This window comes from Hypanus sabinus, chromosome 3 (assembly GCF_030144855.1).
Source record: "Hypanus sabinus isolate sHypSab1 chromosome 3, sHypSab1.hap1, whole genome shotgun sequence".
Lineage (NCBI taxonomy): Eukaryota > Metazoa > Chordata > Chondrichthyes > Myliobatiformes > Dasyatidae > Hypanus > Hypanus sabinus.
In genome coordinates this window covers 169,813,386-169,832,260 of record NC_082708.1, presented here as the reverse complement: position 1 = coordinate 169,832,260, position 18,875 = coordinate 169,813,386, and the positions used below count along the sequence as shown (strand labels likewise).

The 18,875-nt window shown below is 39.3% G+C and overlaps 1 protein-coding gene across 1 annotated transcript in view; it reads right to left on the bottom strand.

Moving 5' to 3' along the window:
• Positions 1 to 18,875, bottom strand: part of LOC132391904 (DDRGK domain-containing protein 1-like) — a 79,328-nt gene that overhangs the window by 10,333 nt on the left and 50,120 nt on the right. Inside the window, exons 4-5 of the mRNA XM_059965663.1 lie at positions 8,004 to 8,105; positions 1,246 to 1,368 (exon numbers count right to left, since the gene is read on the bottom strand). Of these exons, the coding sequence (XP_059821646.1) occupies positions 1,246 to 1,368; positions 8,004 to 8,105 (225 nt within the window). The remainder of the gene's footprint in view (positions 1 to 1,245; positions 1,369 to 8,003; positions 8,106 to 18,875) is intronic.

The window sequence follows — 18,875 nt, the reverse complement described above, 5'->3', positions numbered from 1 at the left end:
TTTTTAATAAATCACCCGTATATGTTTTTTCTAAAGTGTTAAAATTTGAACCACACACCAATAGAAACAGATTCGCCCCATTCATCCTACTAAACCAATTATGATCCTGTACACCTCTTTCAAATCTTCACAACTGCTCATTTAGTCACCCCATGAAAAAAATAACAATATTAAATTGTGGTTTTCATGAAGAAATAACTTAAGTATGGTTATGAATTAATGTATAAATAATATACTGTATACCTACAAAATCTATATATTGCTCATCTTGTTGGAATGAAAACTATGTAGTTTTGCTAAACATCATCAATGTTATGTATCCTTATGAGATAGAAGGAAGCCATTTGACCCATCAGGTCTATGCCATTTTCAGAACAAGCCCATCAGTCCCATTCTCCCTCTTATTTCCCTGTAACCTACCCTTTCATGTGCCCTATTAACTATGGTAATTAATTAATATCAATAGGCTCAGTTAGGAATCAATATATAAATTCACAGTTCCCCCAAGCCCGATTCCCTTACAGCTTTTTACACTAAGGACAATTTACAACAGCTTTAATCTTTAATTTAACTAACAACCAGTACAGGTATAGGATGTGAGACAAAACCAAAGCACTTGGGGGAGACCCCCAGGCTACAGGGAGATTGTGCAAACTCCACAGCAACAGCTCTGAAGATGGGAATGAAACCCAGGCTACTCAAGCTGTGGGATAACTGCACTCCCTACAGCACAATTGTGAAGCCGTACTTGTTACAACAGATCAATTAGAAATTCTAAATCTATTATTCAGAGGGATAAAGAATTTGCAGGGCGACAGAGAAGGAAATGAAGAGTGGATTTGTCAGACCAACGTTGCAGTGAGCCGCAAATAACAGTTCTACATCCAAAATATCCAGCCACAAAATGGAGTCAACATTAGTACATTTCATAAGCATTATTTTAGATTAGATTATCAAAGCCTTTTAAAAATGCAATGAATTCTCAGTAAATAATGATAATTCTTTTGTCCCACTGAATTTAGGAATAGAAAATTATCATAATATATATGATGCTAATGCAATTTTCTTTTGAATGCAAATTTTCTTCCTTAATTTGCTACCATTTCAGTGGTTACACTTCTAAATCAATAAAAAAAATATGATATGATTTTCATCTATAATTCCACCACGCAGTGTGGAACCGGTAGTTGGTGGCTGCTGCACACTGTCTGTTCAGCTTTTGAATGGGTTTGTTTGATCAGTTACCTCTTCTTCTGTTTCGTGGACTTCAATTCCTTCCTCTTCAATGATAAATGATTCTTTCAATTTCAGGTATTCTTCATGGTCACGGCGCTGCTTTTCTTCCCAAGCTTTTTTCAACTCTTCTTCCTTTTTTAAAAAATGGCAACAAAAGAAGTGTTTTTTTATAAAATGAAAGTGGCATTACAGATATTTCAATAAACTCCAGTCTACAATTGAATCCAGTCAAATACAAATAATCTAATTTTTTTGTGCACATTGTGAACTACATATCTGCAGCTGAAATATATAACTCATGCACAATGCAGGTGCATTGCATTCAGTTACGTGTTTATGAGGATATGCCACACTTATATAGGAAGCAACCTTAACAATTTGCATAACTGTGTTTCCTAAATGGTATTGGGAAGTCCCTTTCCACCCCCAGCAGTTCAGCTTAGATGTAAAGATGTCAAGCAATATCTGAAGGCAAAGTACTCTACAGCCCAAATGGTTCAAGCTATGAACAGTATTCAGAGAACACTACAGTTTCTGAATCAGGTTATCATTCTGATGTTGGGATACATTGTTACTGTTTTATATCCAAGACAAAATCTTGCGAGCGCTTTCTTAATTACTCCAAGGAAGATTGTTGCAATTTTTTTTTGTTGCAAGGCCTTCATCATCTTCTCAAGGAAACAAGTAATAATCCATAAATGCCCACATCTAAGTACAAACCTCCAAAGATCTAGATGTTCTTTTTGTAAAAAAGAAAGGATGATGAGCTGGCCGTTCAATCCCTTGGACCGGTTTTGTCATTCCGACAGATTATGGGGAATTTGTGACCCAATCCCATCTACTCATATCCCTTATCACTTCCAGTTAACAAAAAAAATCCATCTCAGATTTAAGATTAGCAACTGACTCAGCAAGCAATCTCTGTATATGAAAGAGTTTCATACCTCCGCTGTGTTCACAACTTCATTCCTAAAAGGTCCTTTTCAAATTTTTGGACTATGTTCCTAGCTTACTGATAACATGAGACAAATTTGAAGCAAAGAGAAACAAAAGTACAACACTTAGATCCTCTTGACATATCAGTTTCTTCAGTGTGGGCCCTACTATTGCTGTTTTCCATCTACAATCATTTAAGCAGCTTCACTGTCCTACGTCAGTTCTGCACAGTTCTGACTTTAGATTGTTTCATTTTCAAAGGAAAGCATTACAAGCAGGAATTCTCAATCTCACTTCTACAGGATATGACAGCCTTAGCTATTTAACCACACTTAGGAAGGATATAGAAGAAGAAAATGCTTCTATGTGAATTTTATCAAAGGGTTAAATCTAAGAGCCCCTCCAATAAGGAAGAAAATCTTCCTTAGAAGAGCAGGTATGGGGCCACATTCCCTCAAGCTTGCTTCATCATCTGGAAATGGCTAATCATTTCCAGCACCATTTTTCTGTCTCTTCCCCCATAATCCCTTTGCAACCCACCATAAGGTATGAATATATTAAAACATTATTCCGCTTCCAAAGATTTAAAATTCTTAAGAAATTCCTTCTCTACTCTGTCTAGAATGGTTCAACCGTTATCCTGAAAACTAATTCCTGGAGTTCCAGATTCCCCTGTAAGAGGATACACCTTTTCAGCAGCTACTTTTCAACCTTATTCATCTCAAATGGAACATCTTTTATCCTTTTAAAACTTAAATGAGTAACATACAATGTTGAATTTGAGAAGGATCAGTTTCTGTTAACTGGAGTATTAAGGGGTTTGAACATAGTTCAGCCATGATCTCATTGAGAGGATTAAAAATTCATTAATTCTACAGAAATTAAGTAAAAATTATGTTCCAATACAAATAAAAATGCACTATTACTTAACATAATCTAAATTACATGTTTAAGCATCAGCCAATAAAACATCCTATAGAAGTGGGGAAAAAACAACCCAAAAAGCAACACAAGCTGCTTTTATCTTCCCATTTTGAATAGCCTAGTTAACAACTGCTCTGAACTAAGACTTCATGATTCAATTCTGCAAAACTGCCTGGATCTTAAATCAAACACAATTAATTAGTAGACAATAAAAAATCTCCAAAACAACCAAAAGAACCTTTTATCTTTAGGGCAGAATCAGGTGCAATTTGACCAGTCATGCCATCAAACTTGATAAGCAACTTCTTCAGAGCCCACAGATTTCGACTGAATTATTACTGTACTGAAGTGGTCCCTTGGGGAACATAATGAATTACAAACAGGTGCTCAATGTTGGCTACAACTTTCTGAACTCTCAACAATGCCATCGAACTTTAGGACAAAGCAACTTGTTTATTATGTCCTGGTGATATATCAAATGGGATACAAGTGCTTTCACAATACAAATTGGTTATCTATTTAGTTTTACACTCAGATCATTAAACCAAAGAGCAACATACTAAATTAATTCTTTATAACCACACAGAACATTAGTTTTGCTGTTCTAAATACTTTGAGATTGAACTTCTACCAATATTATTAAACAACCAGAATCAGCAAAAAGATCAGTTAGACTTAAACGTAATTACTAGATCCTGCTTAAATATTGCAATATTGATCAGAAACATCATCGTGCTTCATCATATTTTTAATTTACTTTAAATCAAACTTTTTTGCTGATGATCTACACAGGAAATAGTATGTTACTTAAAATTAGGTTCCACATTGCAGAACAGAAAATTTCCTTATTTATCAGTATAATATTATGCAAGGACAGAAGCATCAAAGCTCATGGTAATTCACTTTAAAGTGGAGCATAAATTCCATCCACCCAAGAGATATAAGGGACATGACCTTAACTCAAACAGTAAAGCAAGGAGGGGGCATCTTCCATTGTACACAATCTCACTCACGACTTTGACTCAGCCTCAACAAGAAGCTGAGCTTCAAGGCATCATCGAATTATTCACCAAGGCATATAAATGATCCACAAAGATTGGCAAACAGAAACATCCTCTGAGAAACTGCTCTTATAGGTCAATGCCAAACCAGCCCGCAGTTCTGCAATTAATAAAGGCCCACAACAAATACAGACCATTATCTGTACTTTAGGAGCCATCATAAAGCAGGGTGGCACAGTAGTGTGGTGGTTAGTGTAACACTATTACAGCGCCAGCAAATGAACTTTAATTCTATGAGGAGACTGTACATTTTCCCCATGACCGTGTGGGTTTCCTCTGGATACTCCAGTTTCCACCCACAATTCAAAGACATACAGGTTAGTTGTGGACAGGCTATGTTGGCAACCGAAGTATGGTGACACTTGTAAGCTGCCCCCAGCACGTATTTGAACTGTACTGGTCATTGACGCAAATGACACATTTCATTTTATGCTTCGATGTACATGTGACAAAGCTAACTTCTGCCGCAATCTCTTAAAAAATTGCAGGTGTTGATGATGAAATTCACTTCGGCCTTCACTGCTCCAGCACAAGCTTTGCTGTCAGAGGAATAGATTGTTTGAAGAACTCAAACAGGGTACAAACCTCAGTCTGCTGGCTGCAATGATAAAATGCAGTTCCTGAGATATGGAATATCTAAAACAGGTGGCTCAAAATGTTGGAAAGGGACTGCCAATGTTGTCTCCACAAAACCTCAAAATTTACAATATTAGCTCCCTCTTCTGGACAAATATCTCCTGCATCAAGGCTCTTGGTACATTTAGCAAGCTCTGCTAATGTCATTCAAATGTCAGACACCAAACTCCCACACCAAAACCTCTACATCAAGTTTTGTCACAGCAAAGGGATACCAAATGAACAGAGGAAACAATTCACAAAAGCTCCAAAGCCTACTTGAAAATGTGTAACACTGCACCAACCTGCAGGAATTCCTGGCCCACAATAATTTATACGTTCCATCAAAAGGAGAGGAAACAACTTTAAGAGAACACCAAATATTACATCATCCAACCACATGATCAGTCACATGTGACAGATGTTCCATATGTGGAAGATTCATCAGTCTCTATAGAAGCGGAGTTGGAAGCAAGAAGGGAAGTGGAGTTGAACTGGAGTGGAAACTCTGAAACTCTGGAGGCAACAATGCCTCTACCACAATTATACTATACACTGGTGCACCACAAGGTTGCATCTTCAGATCCCTACTCTACTCCCTGTACACTCATGACTATGTGGCCAGTCTCTGCTCTAACTCCATCTACAACTTTGTAGATAATAACCACCATAGTGGGGCGTATCTCAAATAACAATGAGTCAGATTACACGAGGGAGATAGAGAGGCTTGTTAACATGGTACCCTGAAAATAACCTCTCCCTCAAGGTCAGCAAAACAGGCTGCTGACTTAAAGTTCGATTACAGTATTTAAGACAGGAGTCCCTAACCTGGGGTCCATGGCATAAAAAAAGGTTGGGAACCCCCAATTTAAGAAAAGTCTGGATAAGGGTTATGGAGGGCCATAGACCTGGTGCAGGTTAATGGGGACTAAGTATAATAACAGTTCAGTATGGACTAGATAGGGCAAACGACCTCATTCTGTGCATAGTGCTCTATAATTCTATGACTCAATAGTACACAAAAGTGAGAATCTAGAATATATGCTATCTGGAATGATGCTTACAATGAAGCAATAATTCGGCCAATTTAAGAATGTTGATTAAAAATAAAACAAATTAATTAACTAATTTCCAATGCATTACTGTGGTAAGTTATCTCTCACATTGAGCAGTTTAATGTTAAGTCATTAGAACACTTGAAAATATTGTAGCTGACCTACTGGATGTATTATAACCTAAGTGCTTAAAGCACCACCTACTCAAAATCATACGACTCGTGGCAGTTGCAAAACTGTGGGTATTGTCCGCCTCCAGTTACAGACACACAAGAACAGCAGCCACACATTTAAAAAAACGTAGGTTGCCATATTTTAATAGGGAGTTTTAAATTTTGATATGCATTAATTATACATTTTTAAAATGTAAGGGATTCTGCAGATACAGGAAATTCAGAGTAACACACACAAAATGCTAGAGGACCTCGACAGGTCAGGCAGCATCCATGAAAAGGAAGAAACCGTCAACGTTTTGGGCCTATACCCCAAAGATCCAGATGAAGGGCATCAGCCCGAAATGTCGATTCTTTTTTTCCCTTTCCATAGATGCTGCTTGACCTGTTGAGTTCCTCCAGAACTTTGTGTGTGTTATTCTGAATAAAGAAGTGAACATTTAAAGAAGAATAGGATAAAATAAACAAAGTTCCTACAAATAATGCAAGAATAACATATATCTGGCAAATTTTAAGGTTTAAGATCAACAGTATTCTTCACCCAGCTGTGCTCTTTCAATCATGATTTGAATATGCATGATTTGGAAATGCAAATCAAACTAGGCAGATAATTGAATTGTTACTGGAGAATATCGTATTATCAGTGAGTTATCACAAGGTTGTGAAGGCATCTTGCATACTGGTCCAGATTTTGGAACATAACAATTAATCATGTATTGATACAAGGACTCAATTTGGTTCAGAATGCTGCTGTTGTCGATCACTTCTATTGTTTGCATCATTTGTTTTTTTTTTACTTTTTCTTTGTGGTTGGTCTTATTTTTTTAAACTGGGTTCTTTCAGGTTCCTTGCTTTGCAACTGCCTGTAAGCAAACAAATCTGAAGGTTGTATAATTTTTACATTCTTAGATACTAAATGCACTTTGAATCATGAAGTGGGGCATTTAGTGTGGCAGTATGAATGGTAGCCATGTGCCCAGGAAAAGAGACAAATGGGGATAGGAAGGTGGGGCAAACTCTGAGGAATTAAAGGAGGTCATATCTAGAAATTCAAAGAACAGTAAGTCCATATATCTGCATTACTATTTTTATAATGGGATCTCTGGCTTTCTTGTTAAGTGCAGATTTGCTAGATTAATCTATCTCACATTATTGGAGAGGGTGAATAAAGTGTGAGCAAATTGTTTCCAGGCCCACTCCTCAATAAAAAAGAGTTTATATAGCAATGCAGTTGAACTGGTACTATATACAGCAGTGGCTACTTTATTAAGTACACCTGTTCGTAATGTAAATAACTAATCAACCAATCCTGTGGCAGCAACTCAATGCATAAAAACATGCAGACATGGTCAAGAGGTTCAGTTGTTGCTCAGACCATACATCGGAATGGGGAAGAAATATATTCTAAGTGACTTTGACTGTGAATGGTTGTTGGTGCCAAACGAGGTGGTTTGAATATCTCAAAAACTGCTGGATTTCCTGGGATTTTCAAGATTACAGGCTCTAGAGTTTACAGAGAATGGTGTGAGAAAGAAATAAAACATCTAGTGAAGGGCAGTTCTACAGATGAATATGCCTTGTTAATGAGTGACATCAGAGGAGAATGGTAATACTAGTTCAAGCTGACAGAAAGGCGACAGTAACTCAAATAACCACACACTACAACAGTGGTGTGCAGAAGAGCATCTCTGAATGCACAATTCAATAAACCTTGAACTGGATGGGTTACAGCAGCAGAAGACCATACACATACACTCAGCAGTACCTAACAGAATGGCCACTGAGGGTATTTTTGCTCCAGCCTGTTGATAATTCAAAGCTGCCTCTTTTAATGAGTTTTCAGCTGCTCAGATTTGTTCTGCATGACTGCAGATTTCAAATGGCAGAATACTTTCTTTGTCCAAACATTTTCTTTGTTACATCAGTTTTGCATTCTATTCTGTGAAGTGGCAGTGTTGGTTGAATCAATTAAAATAAATAAAAAATCAAAACAGTATCCATACCTTCTTCTGCTCTTCAAGGCGCAATCGCTCCTCGTCCTTTCTCCTCTCTTCATCTCTCAGAAGCTGCAACTTTCGGCGTTCTTCTCTGTCTGCTTCTTCAGCCTTCGTATGAAATAACAAAACTGAATGAGATTTACTCAAAATCAACATATCTTCTAGTTCATCCTGGCCAAACTGCATACCAAACTTGATTGAAAATTTCACTAACACTTAATGCTAAATACATATTTCAAAACTACTCCTGTTATTTTTTCAAGTGTAATCAAATAACTACTGTGGAATTCAGTAGGTTCCAAAACAGAACTTCATTTGGTTTTTCTTTTACATGAAGGAATTCACTGTCAGCTTACTACCTGAATCCTCTGGCTGTCATTCTCATTCAAGTATATTTTCATTAAAAGGTCTACAATCACGCAGGCGGATAGCATCCCTGCTTCCCATTTTGCCAGTTTACTAATTTTATTCCAGAGAGACTATTATTCATTTGTTTGCAAGAGTAGAATGGAAATCTACGTTTCAAGCCATAAATCCAGTTATACCACAACTTATCAAATTAGCTACAGAATACAAGTAAAAGTATTCTCACAAATATTCTTGAGTTGTGCCATCAATTAGGCTTTTCTTTAATTGGAGCTGTTATTGCTCTGTACCCTGGAAACTTAAAAAAAACAAGGGACAAAAATATCCAGAATTATATTTGGGATTTTCCAAAATAGTTTACAACCTTGAACAGAGAATCAAGTTTACGAATAAGTAATCAGTTATCAAAGTATTCGTTTTGCCAGTCACACACCCACTTCCTATTTTTCAGCATATTAATGTAGTTGAGTTAAGAAAATTCTGCTTAGCAATTGGATTTCAAGTTTTTGGTGAAGTAAACATGAGCTGCAGATAGCAATGGTGCCCCTTTGGATTTCTCATATTATTTTATGAAAGTGAAGAAAAGTATGTTTTACAAATAGAATCATGGGCAAGTGAAGACCTGCACAGATTCCAATAGATCCACATGCAATTTATCAAAGCAAGAATTTGTGTGCACCAGTGACAGAAGAGCATGAGCTCTCCCTATGGCAGATGTACAACAGCAACAAACAGAAAATAAGAAATAGGAGTAAGTGTAAGCCAACCGTCTCGAGTCTGCTCCACCATTAAGATCTTGGCTGATCTAGTCTTAGCCTTAAAACCACTTGTATACCAAGTGTCTTAGCCAATCTCCACTTTAATTATATTCAATTAGTCCATACTCACAGCTCCCCAGAGAATTCCAAAGATACAAGACCCTTTAAGAAGAAATTTCCCCTCATCTTTGTCTAAAAGGTGTGACATTTAAGTCCAATATCTTCCGTAGGGGAAACACCCTCTCAATCTCCCTCAGAATCTTACATTTTATTAAGATCATCTAAGCTCCAAGGACTCAGGTCCAACTTGATAAACCCTTGTCCACATGATCTCTTTTATCTTAGGAAACAAACTAGTGAATTTGCTCCAATGAATCTGCAGCATTCTACCACCAAACTGAACCCCCTACAATTTGCCTGCTGACACAACCGATCAACAGAAGACACAATAGCCACTGATCTGGAGAAGAAGGATGCTTATGTGAGAATGCTGTTCTTGGACTACAGTTCAGCGTTCAACACCATAATTCCATCCAAGCTCAAAAAACTCAGAGACCTCGGCCTTGACCCTGCCTTGTGCAGATGGATCCTGGACTTCCTGTCAGATCGCCGGCAGGTGGTAAGAGTGGACTCCCTCACCTCCACCCCTCTGACTTTCAACACAGGAGCCCCTCAGGGCTGTGTACCAAGTCCCCTCTTTTACTCCCTGTATACCCATGACTGTGTTGCCACCCACAGCTCTAATCTGCTAATTAAATTTGCCAATGACACTACATTGATTGGCCTAATCTCAAACAATAATGAGATGGCCCACAGGGAAGAAGTCATCTCTCTGACACAGTGGTGTCATGAAAACAACCTTGATCTTGGTCATCTCACTACACTGATTGGCCTAATCTCAAATAATAACGAGGCAGCCTACAGAGAAGTCATCACCCTGACAGAGTGGTATCAAGAAAACAACCTCTCCCTCAATATCACAAAAACAAAGGAGCTGGTTGTGAACTACAGGAGGAATGGAGACAGAAAAATCCCTATTGACATCAATAGATCTGTGGTTAAGAGGGTAAACAGCTTTAAGTTTCTAGGCATCCACATCACCGAGGACCTCACGTGGTCTGTGCACACCAGCTTTGTGGTGAAAAAGGCACAACAGCTCCTCTTTCACCTTAGACGGTTGAGGAAGTTTGGTATGGGGCCCCAAATCCAAAGGACTTTCTAACAGGGGTACAATTGAGAGCATCCCGACTGGCTGCAATGGCTACCTGCTATGGGAACTGTACTTCCTCAATTGCAGGACTCTACAGAAGTGGTGCAGACAGCCCAGTGCATCTGTAGATGTGAACTTCCCACTATTCAGGATATTTACAAAGACAGATGTGTAAAAAGGGCCCAAAGGATCATTGGGGAACCGTCACCCCAACCTCAAACTGTTCTAGCTACTACCATCAGGGAAATGGTACCGCAGCATAAAAACCAGGACCAACAGGCTCTGGTACAGCTTCTTCCACCAGGCCATCAGACTGATTAACTCACGCTGATTTGAGTGTATTTCTATGTTACATTGACTGATCTATTTATTATAAATTATTATAAATTACTATGATTGCACATTGTACAGTTAGACAGAGATGTAACGTAAAGATTTTTATTCCTCATGTATGTGCAGGATGTAAGAAATAAAGTCAATTCAATGTAAGTATATCTTTCCTTTATAACCATATAACAATTACAGCACGGAAACAGGCTATCTCGGCCCTTCTAGTCTGTGCTGAACGCTTACTCTCACCTGGTCCCACTGACCTGCACTCAGCCCATTCCTTTCCTGTCCATATACCTATCCAATTTTTTTTTTTTTAAATGACAATATCAAACCTGCCTCTACCACTTCTACTGGAAGCTCGTTCCACAGCTACCACTCTCTGGGTAAAGAAATTCCCCCTCGTGTTACCCCTAAACTTCTGCCCCTTAACTCTCAACTCATGTTCTCTTGTTTGAATATCCCCTACTATCAATGGAAAAAGCCTATCAATGTCAACTCTATCCCACTCATAATTTTAAATACCTCTATCAAGTCCCCCCTCAACCTTCTATGCGCCAAAGAATTAAGACCTAACTTGTTCAACCTTTTTCTGTAACTTAGGTGCTGAAACCCAGGTAACATTCGAGTAAATCTCCTCTGTACTCTCTCTATTTTGTTGACATCTTTCTTATAATTCAGTGACCAGAACTGTGCACAATACTCCAAATTTGGCCGCACCAATGCCTTGTACAATTTTAACATTACATCCCAACTCCTATACTCAATGCTCTGATTTATAAAGGCCAGCATACCAAAATCTTTCTTCATCACCCTATCCACAAGAGATTCCACCTTCAGGGAACTATGCACCATTATTCCTACAACACACACAAAATGCTGGTGGAACACAGCAGGCCAGGCAGCATCTATAGGAAGAAGCACTGTCCACGTTTCGGGCTGAGACCGTTCGTCAGGACTAGCTGAAAGGAGAGATACTAAGAGATTTGAAAGTAGTGGGGGGAGGGGAAATGCAAAATGATAGGAGAAAACCGGAGGGGGTGGGATGAAGCTAAGAGCTGGAAAGGTGATGGACGAAAGTGATACAGAGCTGGAGAAGGGAAAGGATCATGGGACAGGAGGCCTCAGAAGAAAGAAGGGGGGGGGGGGAAGCACCAGAGGGAGATGGAGAACAGGCAGAGTGATGGGCAGAGAGAGAGAGAGAGAAAAAAAAAACAACTAATCAGGGATGGGGTAAGAAGGGGAGGAGGGGCATTAACAGAAATTAGAGAAGTCAATGTTCATGTCATCAGGTTGGAGGCTACCCAGCCGGTATATAAGGTGTTGTTCCTCCAACCTGAGTTTGGATTTGTTTTGACAGTAGAGGAGGCCATAGATAGACATATCAGAATGGGAATGGGACGTGGAATTAAAATGTGTGGCCACTGGGAGGCCACATCATTTCGCATTTCCCCCTCCCCCCACTACTTTCAAATCTCTCAGTTAGTCCTGACGAAGGGTCTCGGCCCGAAATGTCGACAGTGCTTCTCCTTATAGATGCTGCCTGGCCTGCTGTGTTTCACCAGCATTTTGTGTGTGTTGTTTGAATTTCCAGCATCTGCAGATTTCCTCATGTTTGACCATTATTCCTAGATCACTCTGTTCTACTGCATTCCTCAATGCCCTACCATTTATCATGTATGTCCTACTTTGATTAGTCCTACCAAAATGTAGCACCTCACACTTATCAGCATTAAACTCCATCTGCCATCTTTCAGCCCACTCTTCTAACTGACCTAAATCTCTCTGCAAGCTTTGAAAACCTTCTTCATTATCCATAACGCCGCCTATCTTAGTATTATCTGCATACTTACTAATCCAATTTATCACCCCATCATCCAGATCATTAATGTATATGACAAACAACATTGGACCCAGTACAGATCCCTGAGGCACACCACTAGTCACCAGCCTCCAACCTGACAAACAGTTATCCACCACTACTCTCTGGCATCTCCCATCCAGCCACTGTTGAATCCATTTTACTATTTCAATATTAATGTCTAACGACTGAACCTTCCTAACTAACCTTCCGCGTGGAACCTTGTCAAACCTTTAAAAGAGAAACCAAAACCATATGCAATACTGGAGGTATGCTATGTAAAACTGTTCCAAACTTTCCCTATTTATATACTCTGTACCCCTTGCAATACAAGCCAATATTCCAATCATCTTCCTAATTACCTGCTACTTGTTTGTAGGTTACCAATGAGAAAGAGTCTCAGAATGAGTACGAAATCCTGCTGGGCGCCAAATGCCGGAAGAGATTATGTAGGATGTGGTGGTCTGCTAGAACTGTTATAAGAAATAATCTAGGAAATAACTGTTGTGGTTTTGACTACGAATGGAAATCCTATTTTAATGGCATGATGCTAAAATTTCATATGTTAGACAGCTAGTCATACGTGAATACGTAGTCACTTCTTATAAACTCCTAGTTGCTATTCAGACACACAAACTACAGCTCTATTAACATCTGTCACACACCCAATTTCTCCAGAAGCAACCTCCATCTTGATACCAGGATTGAATCAGAATCAGATGGTGAGGATAGGCAGTATGCAGCACACCACAATGAAATCAATGGATGTAAACTGCGGGTTGTCTCAGGAGTGAAGCAGAAAGATTAATAGCATTTTCCTGAGCAAGTCCAAAAATTACACGGTTCTTGACATATTTGACAGCTGTTGTGGGCTGGAGAATCAAGTAACTGAAGCCCAGAAGTTCTGGCCACATCAATGTAGGGAAAGTGCCTTACAGTTTGGGTCCCCCAATGATGTTTGCATGCTGTTGTGTGTGCATCCGAGATACGAGACATTCACCAGGAGGAAATCAGCTGATGGAGCATTTTAATACTGAAGAAGTGGAAGCTGGAAAGTATTGTGTTATCAATGGGAATTAAAGATTTGAATTCAGTTAATGGATCCACGAAAGCCAACAATAGCAATAAATCCTATTGCCTAAGATGCTCCTCACTGATGTCAAAGTATTTGAAATTTTCTAGATGCGAGTCAAGTATCTGGGTAACTTCTCTGATGCTGAGTCAAAGTAGAGTTTTAACAAATGGTGAGAAAGATTAAAAAGTTCCCATGGTGAAGAGGTTGAGTGTCAAGATGATTGAGCTTTGAAGGAAAGAGCAGTCCAGACATGAATAGAATAAGAAATCTTCCTGCTGTACATCACATACCTCTGAGATAACAGCATTGAAAAAAAATATAAGCCTGAGAATACTTTAATCACCAGAGAGGTCCATGTGTAGTGTGTCATGTTTCTAAAGCAAATACTGGAGCAGGCCTTTTGCTGAAGAACACAACTTTGGTAACTGCCTGTGATTCACAACTTACTTGGTAGGTCAGTCTTTCTCACAATGATACCATTGGTGATAAATTAAAGCCAACTGTGACATCACTGAAAAGGTAAACAAATATTTTTTTTATTAAAAAACATTGATTAAGTTAAACACTGTGAACTTTGGAAGCTGCTTGACCAGCCTGCTGTGAGATTTGAAGTGTCCAATCAAATTGATGGTACACTTAGCCATTGTGTGGGTTGTGAAGAAATTCGAAAGCAATATTGATAAATTAAGTGAATGTGCAAAGATATGACAGATGGGATATAATGTTTGAAAATGTGAGCTCATCAATCTTGATAGAAAATTAGCAAGAAAAAATACTTTGCCACTGGTGAGATTGAAAGATGTCAGTGTTCAGGAAGACCCTGGTGCACAATAAGCTATTGGAAGACAAATGATATTTTAGTTTATTGCATGCAGATTCAAGATTCAAAAACTTTATTGTCATTCTAACCATACATCAGCTCTGCAGGGCAGAATGAGACAGCATTTCCCAGGGGCAAGTGCAATCATAACATAACAAACGCAACAATAAATAGTAAAACACAACAGCCACATGTTGGTTAAAATCAAGTTATAAGTGTCCAGTGCAAGTTAAAAGTGTCCAGAGTCAGGTAGAGCAGCTATTTAGCAGTCTGACTGCCTGTGGGAAGAAGCTGTTTAGTAGCCTTGTGGTTTTTGTTTTGATGCTCCTGTAACGTTTACCTGATGGCAGAAGAACAAACAGTTTATGGAGAGGGTGTGAGGGGTCGTTAATGATGTACCATGTCTTCTGGAGGCAACAACTCTGAAAGAGGTCTTGGACAGAAGGTAGGGAGACCCCAATAACCTTCTCTGCTCCCCTAACCACCCTCTGCAAGGCTTTTTTGTCGGCAGCACTGCAGCTGGAGTACCAGGTTGTGATGTAAAGGTCAGCACACTCTCAACCACGCCTCTGTAGAATGTAGTTAAGATGTTAGTGGGGAGTGATGCTTGTTTTAAGTTTCCTCAGAAAGTGCAATCTCTGCTGGGCCCATTTCACAATCTCAGTGGTGTTCCTGGACCAGGTGAGATTGTCCGAGATCTGCACCCCAAGGAACTTGATGTTTTCCACTCTCTCCACTGTGGAGCCGCTGATGCTGAGGGGTGTGTGCTCAGGCTGAGACTGTCTGAAATTGACGATCATCTCTGTTGTTGTCACTGCACTAGCTCACTAGGCGTTTGACCCCCTCCCTGTACACTGTTTCATCATTTCTGCTGATGAGCCCCACAACTGTGGTATCATCAGCAAATTTAGTGATCAGGTTCCCCTTGAATCTGGCTGCACAGTCATGTGTTAGCAGTGTAAACAGCAATGGGCTGAGCACACAGCGTTGTGGGGATCCAGTGCTCAGTGTGATGGAGTCAGAGATGTTCCTGCCAACACGGACTGACTGTGGTCTCTCTGTCAAGAAATCCAGAATCCAGCAACACTCCAGAATCCAGATATAAGAATATGACACCTAGAAAAATATGCACAAGTCTAGTCTCCAGGGAAAGACAGATGTGCTTGCATTAGAGGAAGCACAGTGAATGTTAACTAGATTAATTCCTGAGATGCCGATTTTGTCATGCAAGGAGACATTCAACAGACTGGATCTTTCCTCCTTTAAATTTCAAAGAGTGGGAGATCTCAAGAAACATTCAAAATTCTTGCAATGCTGTCTCAAAATAATGTTTAGTCATTCAGGCCAGAGATAAAAAGAAATATCTTCACCAAGAAAATAGTAAGCCTTTAGAATTCTCTACTCAAGAGGGCAGCGGAAACACAGTCACCATGATTTCCAGATCAATAGGTTGTTAGGTGGTAAAAGAAATATCAAGGGATTATGAGGTCAGTGCAGGAAAGTAGTGCTCAGGTAAAAGACCAAAAATAGTACAACCATGGCTGACAAGGGAAGTCAAAGCTACTGTAAAAGCAAAAGAAAGGGTAAACAACAAAGCAAAAATTAATGGGAAATTATAGGATTGGGAAGTTTTTAAAAACCTACAGAGAGAACTAAAAAAAATCATTAGAAGGGAAAAGATGAAATATAAAAGCAAGCTAGCAACTAATATCAAAGTGGATGGGAAAAGTTTTTTCAATTATGTTAAAAATAAAAGAGAAATGAGTGTGGATAAAGGACAGCTAGAAAATGAGACAGGAGAAATAGTAACGGGGACAAGGAGACGGCTGATGAACTAAATGAGTATTTTGCATTAGTCTTCACTGTAGAAGCCACAAGCAGTATGCCTGATGTAGTGTGTGAAGGAAGAGAAGTGGGTGCAGTTACTATTACAAGGGAGAAGGTACTCAAAAAGCTGAAAGACCTAAAGGTACATACACAAGTCACCCAGACCAAATGAACTGTACCCTAGGGTTCTGAAAGAGGTAGTGTTAGAGATTGTGGTGGCATTAGAAATGATCTTTCAAAAAAAAATCATTGGACTCTGGCATGGTGCCAAAGGACTGAAAAATTGCAAATGTCACTGCACTCTTTATGAGAGGAGGAAGGCAGCAGAAAGGAAATTATAAACCAGTTAGCCTGACTTCAGTGGTTGGGAAGATGTTGGAGTCAATTGTTAAGGATGAGATGATGGGATACTTGGTGACAAAGGACAAGATAATACAAAGTCAGCATGGTTTCCTTCAGGGAAAATCCTGCCTGAGAAACCTGTTGGAATTCTTTGAGGAAATTACAAGTAGGATAGATAAAGGGGATGCAGTGGATGTTGCATATATGGACTTTCAGAAGACCTCTGAGAAGGTGCCACACATGAGGCTGCTTACCAAGTTAAGAGCCCATGGTATTACAGGGAAGTTACTAACATGGTTAGAGCATTGGCTGATTGGTAGGAGGCAGTAAGTGGGATTAAAAGGATCCTTTTCTGTTTGGCTACCAGTGATTAACAGTGTTCCACAGGGGTCGGTGTTGAGACCACTTCTTTTTATGCTGTATATCAAAGATTTAGTTAATGGAATAGGTGGCTTTGTTGCTAAGTTTGCCACTGATACAAAGATTGGTTGAGGGGCATGTATTTTTGAGGAAACAGGAAAGCTGCAGAAGGACTTAGACAGATTAGGAGAATGGACAAGAAAGTGGCAAATGAAATACAATGTTGGAAAATGCGTGGTCATGCACTTTGGTGGTAGAAATTAATGTGCTGTCTATTTTCTTGATGGGGAGAAAATCCAAAAATCTGAGATGCAAAGGGACTTGGGAGTCCTTGTGCAGAACACCCTAAAAGGGTTAACTTGCAGGTCGAGTTGGTGGTGAGGAAGGCAAATGCTATGTTAGCATTCATTTCAAGAACGATGCTAAGGTCTTATAAGGCACTGGTGAGGCCTCACCTTTAGTATTGTGAACAGTTTTGTGCCCCTCATCTTAGAAAAGATGTGCTGGCATTGGAGAGACAATAGACAGTAGATGCAGGAGTAGGCCATTCGGCCCCTCTAGCCAGCACGTGTCCAGAGGAGGTTCACAAGGATGATTCCAGGAATGAAAAGGATATCATATGAAGAATGTCTGATGGCTGTGGATCTGTACTTGCTGGAATTCAGAGGATTGGGGGGGGGGGGGGGGGTGATCTCAATGAAACCTTTTGAATGTTGAAAGGCCTAGACAGAGCAAATGTGGAAATGGTGGGAGAGTCTAGGAAAAGAGGGCACAGCCTCAGAATGGAGGGGCACCCTTTCAAGGCAGAACCGCAGAGAAATTTCTTTAGCCACATGCTGGTGAAGTTGTGGAATTTGTTGCCACGTGCAGCTGTGGAGGCCAGGTCATTGGGTGTATTTAAGGCACAGATTGATAGGTTCTTGATTGGACGTGGCATCAAAGGTTACGGAGAGAAGGCCGGGAACTGGGGTAGAGGAGGAGAAAAAAAGAAAGGATCAGCCATGATTAAATGGCGGAGCAGTCTCGATGGGCCAGATGGCCTAATTCTGCTCCTATGTCTTATGGTCTTATCATGCACAAGAGACTCAATGGCCTCACCCTACTTCTTAGGTTCTTCCCTCAGTACTCATCAAATAGACAAACATATGTCAAAAGAGCACAATATACTCATAGTCACATTGTGAATAAACAACAAAGGCTACCTGTTACTAATGAAAGCTTAATTTCAGTCAACAAAAAATGGAAATGGAGCTTATAGCACCAGGGATACATCTGGCACAAAAAGAAAACATCAGATATACTAAAGTGCACAATGCACTAAAACGTCCAATCCAAAATTGCAATTGCTGCTATTTGACCGGAAATAATTGCTTGCATGATCAGAACTGGGAAAATAAACTTCTGACAATCTCGAGACATGCTTTTACCAAAGTGACGCTTCATCTTAGCTGAATACCAAAATAATATCCTCCCTTTATGCAACATTTTAGAAAAAGCTTTTTATCCTCTGCCATCAGATTTCTGAAGGAACAATGAACCCATGAACATTACTTATTATTGCTCTGTTTTTTACACTAAAGATTTAATATTTCTTATTGTCATTTATAATGTATTTTGTGCATTGCACTGTATCAAAGCTATATAAACAAATTTCACGACATACTGTATGTCAGTGATAATAAACCCAATTCAGATTCTCTCACCCAATATCAACCAGTGTAGTGCACTAATTCAAGGACTATGAAGAATTGGACTGTATTAGGATTTTTTTTTGGTAAATCCCTAAAATTTATAACTTAAAATACCTGCTTTAATCAAATTAAAAGCAGAGAATCACAATAATCTGTTTTGTGTAATTTAATTTCTTGAATTGAACCCCAGTAAAAAAATAGAAAAGGCATTAAACTGAATCAAAACTCCTAACAGATT